The sequence below is a fragment of the Abrus precatorius genome, unplaced genomic scaffold (genome assembly GCF_003935025.1).
Source record: "Abrus precatorius isolate BTA unplaced genomic scaffold, Abrus_2018 Scaffold9, whole genome shotgun sequence".
Lineage (NCBI taxonomy): Eukaryota > Viridiplantae > Streptophyta > Magnoliopsida > Fabales > Fabaceae > Abrus > Abrus precatorius.
The window spans coordinates 32,186,990-32,200,780 of NW_020874439.1; the positions used below are offsets into that span (position 1 = coordinate 32,186,990).

General features: G+C 31.6%; 2 protein-coding genes across 2 annotated transcripts; both read right to left on the reverse strand.

The window, feature by feature from the left end:
* Window positions 1-4,118: 4,118 nt before the first annotated feature.
* On the reverse strand, window positions 4,119-5,063 carry LOC113851608. Its single transcript, XM_027482137.1, has one exon. It carries the CDS (start codon window positions 5,061-5,063, stop codon window positions 4,119-4,121), a length of 945 nt encoding a protein of 314 aa, XP_027337938.1.
* A 2,160-nt stretch (window positions 5,064-7,223) lies between these two features.
* LOC113849143 lies at window positions 7,224-13,572 on the reverse strand. The gene is made up of 6 exons (XM_027478817.1): window positions 13,089-13,572; window positions 12,016-12,192; window positions 11,305-11,430; window positions 10,538-10,735; window positions 8,923-9,087; window positions 7,224-7,918 (listed from the first exon to the last, which is right to left on the reverse strand). Exons 1-6 carry the CDS (start codon window positions 13,365-13,367, stop codon window positions 7,544-7,546), a joined length of 1,320 nt encoding a protein of 439 aa, XP_027334618.1. The 5' UTR covers window positions 13,368-13,572; the 3' UTR covers window positions 7,224-7,543.
* Between the last annotated feature and the right edge of the window lie 219 nt (window positions 13,573-13,791).

The following is a 13,791-nucleotide window of genomic DNA, read 5'->3' on the forward strand; positions in this document are numbered from 1 at the left end:
AAGATAGGTGACAATTATGAGAGTAATGCACAACCTACAATGCTATGTTGTATTATTTTTCGCAACTTTGTAATATTGAAAAATATTATACAATGTGGATGCATCACATCCAAATCCGAATATATTTTGAGTAGAAACAAAGATGGGATCTCTTCATATGACTATTCAAAATACATTCACAATTCAAATTAATTACATTTGGGTTGTATGATGATATCCTACATCATTATAAAATAAATGATTAATTAAGATGATAGCAAACAATGTGCATTTCATGGAAAGCATAAAATGTTTGAAAACTCAATTAATAAAGTTAATTCAATCAAATTGCTTTACATGTCATCTTCTATTGCTGTGTTTGGATTGCGTTAAAATATGGCAAACATACATGTTTGGTAGTTTTCAATCATATGTGATTATGTTGTTAAAAGTATGTTTGACTAAAAGTGTGTGTATACATTTATATTATTAAATTTTACTATAGATTTACTTATGATGTAAATTTTTTAGATGTAAATTATTTCGCTTTATTTAATTTTATTTAGACCATTTTCTGAAAACTTAAATTGTTCCAAATATCTGAAAACTTGACCAAAATCAACTATTAAATTTGTTTCCATATGTACTTTTATTGAAGGGATAAATAGAAACCGATCAAAAATATTGATTTTTTTTCCAGAATGCTTCAAAGTGATCGACATTGAACATGAAAATAATTCAATGAAGGAGCCATTTTTCCTCGTCTTGTTAGTAGTTAATATTATTTGATAACTAATATTAATTTATTACAAACAACGAAAAAAAATCTCTCATCTTATTATGACTGTTTTTTCTTCCCATAAAACAAGTTCTATCCCACACACATTTCCTCATTTTTCACAAACTTAAAGTAAAATTAGTGTTTTAAGAAGGATTAAATACCAAACACTTATTGTAATTACATCACTACCTGACATAATAAATTGATGAATCTGATCCAGCGAGAGGTATATTGATTTTAACTTATTATGTTAAAAAATATATAACTATTTATATCATAGTTACAATTAATTAACTCTTTCAATAAATATATTTTTGGCAAAGAAGTCTATTTTGTCATAGTAAGTACAGTAATTAATAATTTTGTTAAGATTTTCGTTAAACCATATAACATGTAATGAAGTATATAAGATAAATAAATATATTATTGATTAAAAAATTATTAAACAAAATTAGCCGTGATAATTTGATAAATAATTTTGTTTCTCAAAAAAGCTAAAATACAAATATAAAATAATTTGATAATAATTTTATTAATCATTTTTATTTGTTTAAAAGACTTATTTTAAAAATTATTTTAGGCTTAGAGGAAATGCAAGTGGGGATTGTGCTTTCCTATCGGTCCCCATTTTTATTAGCGAGTATCTCTACGAGTGATGAGTATTTTAATATTTATAGATATTAAAGATTTTTAAAAATATAAAAAAGGAAAAAATTATGTAATATAACATTATACTATATTAACATCATGTGATGTAATTTTGATCATCATGTCTTTATCACTTAAAAAAATTATTATGAAAAATACAAAAATTAAACAATATATTTAATAAAAGAAATGTATAAGTTAATACCTAGTGAGAGATATTATGTGAAAGGAGAGTATTTTAGTTGTGCCAAGTGGGGTTTGTGAAAGGAGAGAGTCATAACTAGTGGGTGATGGAGATTCTCTTTAATAACTTTATCATTGAATAACATCATGAGTCTTAAAATATTTATTTTATTTTATAAAAAATACTTATAAATATAGTTGTTTTGTATAAAAAGTGGTTATATTTTTTACTATACCATGTGAAATGAATCTTTTATATATATATATTCATGTGAAATGAATTTAGACTATAGATGATATATTTTCATATAATCTGTGTGGATATATACAGCACAAGAGTTTTTACCAGTCTTAATTAATTTGGGTTTGAATTGAACTAATTAGTTTAATCAAAACTGAAAAAACCTGTGCCAAAAAACTAATAAAAAAACTATAGTTGATTAATTTTTAAATTTACAAGGGATTCAATTCCAATAAATCATTTTTTAGAAAAAGAAATTACATACATTTTTTATACTAATCATGTTTATTTTAAAACTTTCTCATTATAAGTCATGTCAAACTTAATTCTCTATTTTATATTGAGCAAATGTTGCACTGTTAACAGTTAGTTTGTTGGGGGGAAAAACAATTAGTTTAAAATTATATTTTTATTTTTATTTTTATTTTGATATATTTTGGTGTATTTATTTTAACTTCTATTCAGTATGTTTCAGCGAATTAACTTTGATTCATATTTGATATATTTTAATTTGATAAAATTGATAAATTTATATTTTAAATTAAATTAATGAAATAATATAACAGAAAAATCAAGTAAATTGAATCGGTTAATTTTTATTCGATCCAATCCTCTTATTTACGAAAATTTACCTATGTCTATTCCTTTCCCTTTTAAGCAAAAAGAAAATCATATACAACTTTGTTGGTACACTAATACTGTATAACAAAAATAAACTTTGTATCTACAATGAATGAGGTATACTTACAAAACAAATATAAATTTGAGAAACTGAAATCGAAAAAGGACTACATAAGAATTAAGAAAAGTGACAAATAAAAACAGAAAGAAACTTGTCCCAAGAAATTTCTTAGACTCTTAGGAAAAGACAATAGAGATAACACTCGTGAAAATAGTCCTAAGACTACAAGAAAAAAACAACCCGTAGAAAGACGAAAGTTGAAATAGAAGCAATTTGATTAATCTGATTAATGAAAAGAAGCCAATAATTATAAATCTGATTATCAATCATAGTAACTTTTGATATTAAGTTACAGGGAAATGGGCATTGGACAATCACAATGCATTTTTTACTTTGTAAGAGTTGTTTTCCTTTAAATATAACTTGTCCATTTCATTAAACCTTGTGTATGAGATATCTGGTATTGTAACATAAATCCAAACTTAGCTAAGTAGAAAATTATTTCCACTCCCCTATTAAATTCTTTGATTATTATTATTATGTGTTTTAATAATTATGGTTGAATTAACAAAACGGAAAATAAGGGAAAACAATATATGAAGTCAAATCTGATGTTTAATTAAGCATAGTGTTCTAATCATATTTGATTATTTGTTACATAAATTATTTAACTTACTATATTATCCATTATTATTAGAAATTGATGATCAAATAGCTGAAGCAACGCAGGTTTTATGTAAAATACCTTACACAAAGTGCAGATAAAAATCTAAATCCATAAAAAGGTAATTGTTTAGAAATGTTTTAATAGTAATAATGTCTAATAGATTATTCTTACATTAACATTTATGAAAGTATCTTAATTAAAAAGTGTGTAATTATTCCATGCTTCCCAAGAGTTGCGAAGCCTCAGAAGTCACTTAACCGTGTATAAACATGGAGTCCGAACCTTATGTTTCACTGTTTTTTTCATATATAAAAAATTGTTGACATTTATATTACGATTAGTTCTTTACTAATATAACATAATTCTGCCTCTTTTATAATCTTTCTTTTAATTTTTATTATATTCTTTATTTTTTTCTCTTTTTAACACCTATCTCACATCCCTTCCTATAATGGAACTTGAAAACATGAATTTTACTCTTTTTTTAACTACTAAAAATTAATAATATATATAATGTCAAATATTATTATTTTAATCTTTCAATTATCGTAAGAAATGAGTGCTTAGAAGATAGGACAACGTAAAAGGTGACATATATGTGAGAATATTTTTATATCACATCAATCACAATTATTATGCTTTATGAATTCTCCTATTTCTGTGAGTCCAAAAACAGCTAGTGGAATTCATAGCTAAGATGACATATCAGAGGTGAAAGAAATGAGGGTTTAATAAAACTTTTGCTTTTTGGTCTTTTAATGTAAGCATAGCCAATTAGGTTCATGCAAATCATACCAAATTAAACCAAGGAAACAGAATTTCAGAACATGGGCATTGGACAAACAAAGAAAGCATTTTTTTTTTAAAATCATTATGAACAGAAAAATTACAAGGCCAAGCAAGAAAAGAAAAATTGATTCTACAAAATCTCTCAAATCTAAGGAATGTAATCATTTTCAATTGTTGGTCTTGTGCGAGTCCCCACTGCCAGTGGTGCTTTGGTGCCTCCAATGGATGCCATATGCAAGGTTTCATTGCTTTCAGCTACCCATTCCAATTGCTGAATCTTCATCCCTTGTTTGGTTCTTCTCACTTTTCCCACCAATAGACTCAACATGATCAACAAAATGCACCCACCAACCAAAGATGCAACAATTATCCAAACCTTGGATTTGTTCTTCCCACTATATCCCCCAACATCAGCAGCAACAGCAACAGCAGCAGGTGCTGGTGATGGAGCATTGGATTCCACAACAATAGAGAAGTGTCCTTGTTGGAATGTTGAACACACATTACCATGTACTAGGATGTCAAATTGCACTGAACCATGTAGATCAAAGTACACACACTTAGGCACTGACCCTGATGGTGCTTTTTTCACATCATTGAACTTGATCAAAATTGGGTTATCTGAAGCTCTAATATCCAATTCAGGCAACTCATAAGCTGACAACTTGGCACCACTATAAGACATTAGGCCCAAAATAGGAGCCAAATAAGAGTAACCAGGCAATGGGTAGAACTTCTCAGACCAATTGCCTAAGTTATGGTACACTAAAACAAGCCTCTCTACATAAGGTTGCTCAACAACCCCAATTGGGATCTGAAATTCTTTGTAGCTTTCAACACCCCTTGTTCTCAAACTACCACTCCTAAGCCTCATTGCTGAAACTCTAACCCCAGTTAGGTTTCTGGGCACTTGAGCATCATAAGGTACCCCAGTTTTTGGCCTCGAAAATGCCTTAAAGGCACAATCTTGAAGAATGGCATCAAGGGTGCGTGATGAGATGCCAGTGTCTGGTAAAAGTTGAGAACTTGAAAGTGGCAGAAAAAGAAGCAATAGCAATGAAAAGAGTGCGAGGAAACTGGTTCCAACCCTCATCAAGATCTCATTAGTTCAGTCAAAAATTAAACAAAACCCACCAAGAATCTAGCACTGAAAAACAAAGCCAAAGAGCAAGACACAGAATGCAGCACTTAGAGAGAGAAAGAGAGAGACTTTACAGTTTAAGCAGCACAAAATGACAATAAATTGTTGGCATTGTGTTTATGTGCTGCTGAAGATCCCAATGCTGAAATAAAAATCAGATCTTTCAAGAGACAAGTTGCTTTGTTGTGATGGGTTAGTGGGAAATTCTTGAAATTGTTACCAAAGAATGAGTTTTGTGTTGGAGATTCATGGAATCAGGAAAAGGGTAAGGCCTTGTTCCAGAACCTCTTTGAAGAGGAAAATGGTGGAAAAAAAATTTAGAAGATGGGTTGAGAAAAGAGAGGGAGATTAAGAAATTGGGACAAATATCAGGTGAGAATGAGGAGATGTAGGGGACAACGTTGCCGTTTGAGATTGGGAGTGGAAACATTCACTGTAATGTAAAGGTTAAATGTTAATGCATGCACATTCCTGCCTGGTGCTGTTTTGTTGTGTTTTGGGTTTTATGGGACCCCTAATTTATGTTTCTTAAGGATCTATTTGGATTGTTTTTGTGTTCATGTGCAAGGTATGTGTGTTTTGGTACACCCGATTATTGAAGTGTTCTCTAAACTCTTGATACATTTATTTTTTAAAAAACTTGTGTTTCTTTTTCTTTCATTTTTTTTACTATTTTTTTAGGTAATCATAAGAATTATTACATCATCTTTTAGGGGAATTTAATATTTTAAAATATTATGTTAATATGTGTCTAAAGATATATTAAAAATTATAACATTTAATGTTATTAATGCATTAGATTATATAATATTTTGTTATTTTTAATAAAAAATTACTATATATAGTTAAATTTTGCAGTTTTAACTCTTAAATATTTAAAACAATGTTTTTATTAAAAAAGAATTTATTACTAAAAAATATGTAAATTGGATTTTTGTAGTGTTATAATTAAATTGAGAGAATAATCAGGGTTGAAAGGATGCGGGAATGAAGGAAAAGTAGGTGGGAAAAAGTGAGAAACGTTGTAAAATGGGGTGTCAAATCGAGAGAGTACAAAGCATGTGAACTTGATACATTGGCAGAGGTGGAATTAGCTAGTAATTGCAACTGTAATTTATTGGGCGCAGGTATGAGTCAATGCCACACTAACCAAATGTCTATGTGGGTTCTTCAACTGCCTCAATAGGAAAGAAAGGGTGAGACCAACTTAAGAAATGTGGTCAAACTGCTGCTGCTGGCCGTAACTATAATTATGAACATAAATATATAGTTATGGTACAACCAAATTTTAAAGCACAGACTGTTTTCATAAATCTCTGTCATGCAGCAACAGCCAGCGGTGCTACACCCTCACCTTTTTTTTTTTTTCCTTTTATTATATTCTTCAAACAATTTAACATATTAATTTTTCGTCTATTTTTTTACTTGATTTTTTTAATTCGATTGCGATTGGACGTCTTTTGCAGTGTTCAAAACTTAAAAATTGATAAGAAATTTGTTTTAGAAAAAATTACTACAAAATAATTGTTGAGCCACTATTTTTTAATTTGAATATGGTGTTTAACATCAACCTTCAAACCCTTCAACCGGATGTTAAAATAATATTATTTAAAATAAATTAATTATAGCTTAAATATATTTTTAGTCCACATATTTTAATAAATTTTTAATTTTAATTCCTTCAATCAAAATTTTCTTATAATTTTTAATTTTATTTTTTAATGTTGATCAGATTTATTAAGATACTACCACGTTAGTTTTATTTAATCACATTAACGTTAAAAAATAAAAATAAACTCATTTGAAATTAATAAAATTAAAAATTCATTAACATTAATTTTTTAATAATAAGAAGTACTTCACTTTTATTCCCTAAAAACCCCCTTCAAGAAGCTGATCACGGGCAAAGGAACGGCAGTCAATCAATCAATCAGAGAGACTTATTCTATGCAAGATTGTAAATTTGCAAAGGAAGAACGCTCTAGAATATCCACGCCCGTGAATGTGTGGTCCCAAAATACTAATCAATAAAAGAGAGAAAAACGAATATTGTTACTCAATCAGTGACTCTTGGCTGCGCAAATTGTATTAGCAAATGCAATCGAGGAAATAGTCTAATCATGTTTCAATTTAACTTGAATCAACAATTTACGTACACATCACGGTGCACACACGAATACAACGGATTGAACCTACGAAAGAACACTGCCATGATTTTTTGTTGACAAATATTGCCGCTATACAGACACTTGCTGATCTAGGTTACGTATGCTGATATAATGAAAATAATTAAATAATAAATAAAACTCAAGTTACACGATAAAAGGTACAAAATTACATCAAGGTACACCCACGATACATTAAACGAGAAGCATATAAATAATAACAAATTAAAAAACGGTGCATCACCATTCTAACAAATGAATTTGATGTCATTTGGCATCCTTTCCGGTGACAGAAGAGGTACTTCTAGTCACTTCGGAACTCTTAGCATCGTTTCCAGATATGGTAGCTGAGATGCCTCTTGTTAATTCTAAACTCGTGCCAAAGTTGGCTTCCGGAGGGAGTGATAGGGATGCTGCAGATGGAGTAACAGAATCCAGGGGAATATTAGGCACTTGGGGAAGGTTAAGAGGATTAACTTCAGTGACTTCCTCATTGCTCTCGTCAAAGTAGACAACATCTTGCATTGTAAGTTGGTGATATTCCACAACCTCCCTTAGAAAGCGATTCTCACGGGCATAAACAGAGTTCTCGTGGGCCAAACGAGCTTTTTCAGCCAGAAGAGTTTCCAGCTGAAGCCGTATCTGTAATGGAAATGCTATCATGAAGAATCTAGATTTTTTTTATGAAATGAGAATGAGTATTCAAAGCACATTTTCCGTAAGGAATAAGGAGAATTAAAATCTGAATAATTTCATCAACTGAATTAAACATGACCCAAAGCTGAGAAAACCTCAAATTTCAGTTATCTAAATTTATGCAAGGTTTCTTGGTTCCATTTTTTGAATGTCATTGCAAGGACAGTAGGGAAGTCATAAAAGTTTTTCCTTTTTTACTTAAAAACGAGTAGATAAAAAAGAGAAGCACATAAGAAGATAGCATCGGAAGGTCAACCGGAGATACTTAAAAACGAGTAGATAAAACAGGAGAAAAAAAGAATCAAACCCATATATTAGATATTTAATTCTGCTCAGTTAATTACAGCCTCACTTTTGTTTTGATGCAGATTCTTCTTATAATCTTACTTAGCATGCTACCTTTCATGATTTATACAGGTTTTAATTCAAAGAACCGACCCAACACCAACACACACACACTGCCGTCAAGGCACAGTTTTGGCGATCCAACCTGATATTCGATACCCAATTTTTGTTTCTCTTTTCATATTACATAAAACTTTAAGTCAAGCTAGCAAAAAGGTCAACCACCATTCAAGAATAATCCTAAAATTGTGAGAAAAAAGGACAACTAGAAAATAGACAGGCTGCCTTGTTATTAAAGTAGCATTCTACATTATAAGTTTAAGCCCCTTAATGTATGACATAAATAAAGCCAGCCAATGCACAGTTGCACACAGCTCCCCACCATTATAGGGTTTGAAGTGGGTTAAATTATAAGAAGTTTTACCCTGTGAGGAGAGAATTTGAATAGTTCAACAAAAAGCATCATATTATAAAAAGCATACTACAATTCGTAACCAAAGCAAAGTAATTGCAAATTGTACTTACAAAATGAGTTTGGGAAGCAGAGCATGCATATCAAGGGGAAATACTATAATGCAAAATGAAAAAAAAGGAGATAAGCATACCAAATCATCATCATCTTGGCTATCTCCCCTTTCACGATTCTCACGAAGGATTTTATTTTCTTCCTCTAGTTGAGCACACCGATCCTTTGCAAAAGCCAGATCAGCTTTGACAGTCTTCAACTCCCGAAGTAGTAGTTTTGCTTTGGCAGCCATTGCCATTGCAACCTGTCACAAAAACCAAAATGCAAACAATGCATCCCATTAAGAAGATTAAGATACATCATTGAAGCTCGTATCTTGGGATGATATCAATTCAGCACCAGGCTGGGAACAATTTTGTCACAAACATTCATATTTTCTGATTAAGAAACAAATGGACTTGGAAATCAACCTTTTTTCTTTCGGGAGGGAGAAATGGGATATCTAAATCAAGAATATTAAAAATGATCCTTTATCTTAAAATAAAAAAACCACAAGAGGAAATACATAAAAATAATTATTTAGTTTTGAAATAATCCAAAACACACTATGTAAGAACAGTAAAGGCAAAAGTAAGAATGGGTTGAGAGAAACCTGAAAAGTAATTCCAAAATATTAGTTCGGAATTACTCTTGCTTCAGCTGTCATGTCCATAAGATTGACCAAGGAAAATTATGGTCATGTGCAACCTTTAGGGCCCCAAGCTTTTAACAAATGATTATTGGTTTGCAAATTAATTTTATGTGAGACAGCATTAGTTATTAAAATATAAAGTTTTATGGTTCAATCAGATTCAGATTCATAACAAAATTAAAAACTTTCTGATACATTACATATTTGAATTTCAAGTTCTTATAACTCCACTATATTTAGCATAAAAATATTAATTTATATAAAAATAACTAAATAATAAGAAAAAAAATGAAAATTTTTAGGTTCTAGTGTTCATAGGGATGTATGATCCAGGATCTACATATAAGAAAAGAAATATGGTTGCTTTCTATGTGTCGCACTTACTCCCCTTAGCGACAAAGGTCAGAAAATAATCTATTACCTTCAAGTAATGCAGATAAGAAAACAAAAGTCCCAGAAGAGACATAACAAGATAGTGCTATAAATAAGAGAACTGAATTTTTTTCTTCTATTTCTGCAAATCATGGTATAATTGTACTGCCATCTATGAAGCCCAGCTGCCTATGTTTGAGATTTGTTAGACTCAACACAGCACTACAGACATCTGATTTGTAATTTTAGAAATTAAAAAGATAAAAAGAAATTCATTGTCTATAAATGTGTACTTTTTTCAAGTGTTGAAGTTTTGAATTTTGATGTGATTGCTCTGTATCATGTCAATTGTCGAATTGTATCTTGTACCCCATGTGTTTGCTTCATGGCAGAAGTCAGTTTCAATGCATCCTAACATAGAAGCCTCAATATATGAACACATTCAAAATTCTCTAATTTTAATCATATCAATTATTGGATTGGATCTACTGAATCTGATAAAGTAAGACATAACAGCACAAACAAATATAAGCATGCAGTATATTTTAGGGAGAACATAAAGTAAAAATGAAAGGGAGAAAATTTAAAAACAAAAGACTTTGAGCTAGAATGTTGAACTTTGGATGCTGCACAGTTTAATCCCACAAGTACTTTTACCACATTAAAAAGTGATACACAGTTGCCACCTTACGTCGCGAGATGCCTTCAGTTGAAGATCTTGATCAGTTTGCATTGGTGACATCTGAGTTCGCAGTTGGGATTGATGCAATGTAGTGGAGTGGTTTGTCTCCTGATTTTGTCCTGCAAAATTGGAAGGCTTTTTCCTGATATGTTTACGAGTTTCTTGAATGATATCTGATGTTCGATTCTCAACAATTGTTAAACCTTCCTGCAAAAGTGAAATAGCAGGGTACTAAGAAGATCACAAAACATGTCCTTCGGCGAAGGGAGGGGATGAGAGAGAATTTTGAGATTTTCACTTGAAGCATGATAAGAAAGAATAGAACCAACAACCTACTTAACATCCAATCTACATCAGCCTAAGGCCCAAGTCCAAAAGGTAAAGTGGAGTGCTAAGAACATGCTATCTAATACACTCTTTTTTTTTTTTACTAAAATTTATTTGAAACTAAAAAAATATAGGTGAAAGTCATTAAATTAAGAGTGAAACTAACATGATATTGGTAATTTCCAACAACATTTAGCATATAATTAAAAAGTGTGTCTGAAAGAATATGCTAGAGTGTGTTGCTAGCATTTCTCAGGGGTAAATGCATAAGTAAAAAATCATAAGTAGAAATAAAAAGATGAATACTCCATCCCGATTACAACTAAGAGAATGCTAATATAGATAAAAAAAATATTTCAAAGATGGAAAGGACTCATTAAAGAATACATTTATATTTAAATTAGAGGGAAATATAACACATAAGCAAAACTGCACATATCAAAGCTCACCTCCAAAGATTTACCAATGGTACCACCAATATGAGTAAGAGAAGAAGTGATAGCATCTAATCCCTTCATAAATCCCGGACTGTCCCTTTTGATATTGCTTTCCTCCATCTGATTTAAATTTTGGAACTACACAGAGAATGACAATGGCCATATAAAAGATAATGACAATTTAAATTCAAAAACTTGAAGTGTGTGTATGGTGTATGTGGCCCCACTTTGGAGTTCTGCTAATAGTTATGTGTTATTTCAACAGGGTTTCTATTTCAAACATTGATACATATTGGGCAGTTCTGCTGCATTTTTTTTTTCCTCGTACTTTGTAGGATTCCTTATCCATCTTTTATTTTTACCTCCATTTTTATCTTTTTACATGATAAATATTCTATTCCTATTAAATAAATAAATAAATAAATAGCTCCATAAAGCACAGATACTCTGGTGGACTAACGTTTAACATTCTAATGTAGTCTACATTATTACAATTTTACTGGTGCAAAATGTGTATCTCTTACAAGATGCAGCGCTCCTTTTTCTAGAGAACAACTAAAACAAAATATTTTACTAGAATATGAGCCTTCCAAAATCTTGACTGCATTAAAAACTTAATTTTCAATTCAATGAAATCATATCAAACTTTGATTTTTTATTTTCCCAGCAAAACATACAGAGCAAAATCTTTGCTGAGAACTTGAGATATAATTATAAACTCACCTTGCCCCTAGATCCTACACTAGTAAATTGTGACCTTGTTGTCCCTGGCATTTCAGATTGCTGGGGTATATTATCATCCTCAATAATTGATTTGGCTTTTCTGGCCAGAACACCCCAAAATCCATTCTTGGACTCATTCAAGTTCTTCATAGATGTATATTCATAAGTTCTTGAGTCCTATATATACAAAGTACCCCGTTTAGCAAAATGACCCTACACTTTGAATCAACAGAATGATACATTCAGCAGAATCCAAATAACACCAATTAAACGAATGTGGGAAACAGAGAGAAAGTAAGCACATGCTAGACACGCAGCTCCAATCTTCAATGCGTTCATATAAAAAAATCCAGTATTAGCTTCAGCTTTCATACCCACTATTGTAAGTTTGTAACAGATACATCTAGCAGATACTCCAGCCAGTTTTTAGTATAAACAAAATTAGGAACTAGAATTATAGAGACATCAACAATTAAAAGAAGATGCGCCTTAACATCTGGGCTATTTTAGCTAATAAAAGAATTCATCCAACGAGAGAGAGAAATGCAAAAGAAGAGGATGCATCCCCACACTCACAAAAAACAAAAATATGCAGAAAAACTACAATCCTGAAAACCAGAAGTTGCTGATATAACGGTATTCTAAGGATGCAAAGTTAGCAGGGTTTAAACAATAAGTACACTAGGGGTTCGAGTTCGACTAGTTTCGTTATAAAGTTGACATCATTTCACACTGCCCATGTTTGTGAAACCGAAGCCTAACATAATAAGAGGGCTTTCATTTCCCTTTGCAACTTGCGATTGTGCGGGCAACAGTTTGCCGTCAACAACTAGCTCCAAGTTACTGCATCCCATGAATAGAAACATTTCTCTAATTTTCTTTTCTCTCAAAAATACATACATAAATATCATCAACAACTAGAGCACGAAGAATTAAATAAATATCAATAAATCTTATCCACAGAAAACTCATAAGCAATACACTAACTAACTGAATACAAACAAGAGAACATTACTACACTTCACATCCGTCGAATTTTCATATTTTCTGGGAACACACGCATACACAGGTACCTTGGAGGAAGGAAGAGGAGTTGGAGTGGGTTGAGAAGGAGAGATTGGAGAAGAAGCGGAGGAGAAGTTGGAGTGACCGTAGAGAGAGGAGAGAGAAGAATCGCGACGCGCCGAAGAAGCTCTGATAGCTTTGGCAGCGAGCGAAGACGAAGAAGAAGACGAAGCGGAAGCTTCAACATCGTCGTTTTGCGGTGGAAAGAGGTTAGGGTTTCGAGTTGCTTCGTCTTCGAATGTCGAAGAAGGTTTCGAAATTCCTTGTTGTCTCCTTCGATACGCCATCGAATCAACCTTGGTTCTTGGATCGAATCGCGGAAACAAACGGAACTGGCGCCGCCGCCGCCGCCGCCGCCGCCACCCCCACCGTCCCGGCGTCACAGTCCACCGTTTGGATGCTTGGAGAATCTTCGTCTCCCTCAAATCCGGATCCGATCACGAAACAGAGAAGTCAGAACCACCACGGATGATGAAACGTAGCACTGTGAGCGCGTTTATCAATTTTAATTTATTTTAACTTTATAAAATAAAAATTAGAATATCACTGACCTGCTTTTTCTTTTGTCTCTAGTGTGGGCTTGCAAAATTAAGGATAAATCATAACTTAATCAAATCAAATGCAGATAAGAATTTTGCTTTTAAAATCTCGTAAATCAAATTGAAACTTAAGAAATGTTCTTACAGTTTATAATTTTATTTTGATTTCAAT

Bases quoted from the DNA above. Each gene is read 5' to 3' on its own strand.
- LOC113849143 (XM_027478817.1), bottom strand. From the start codon at position 13,367: ATGGCGTATCGAAGGAGACAACAAGGAATTTCGAAACCTTCTTCGACA. The intron at 12,193-13,088 runs GTACCTGTGTAT...TTGTATATATAG, and splicing joins CTCCTCTTCCTTCCTCCAAG to GACTCAAGAACTTATGAATA. The intron at 9,088-10,537 runs GTAAGGTGGCAA...TTTTTGTGACAG, and splicing joins AACTGAAGGCATCTCGCGAC to GTTGCAATGGCAATGGCTGC.
- LOC113851608 (XM_027482137.1), bottom strand. From the start codon at position 5,063: ATGAGGGTTGGAACCAGTTTCCTCGCACTCTTTTCATTGCTATTGCTT.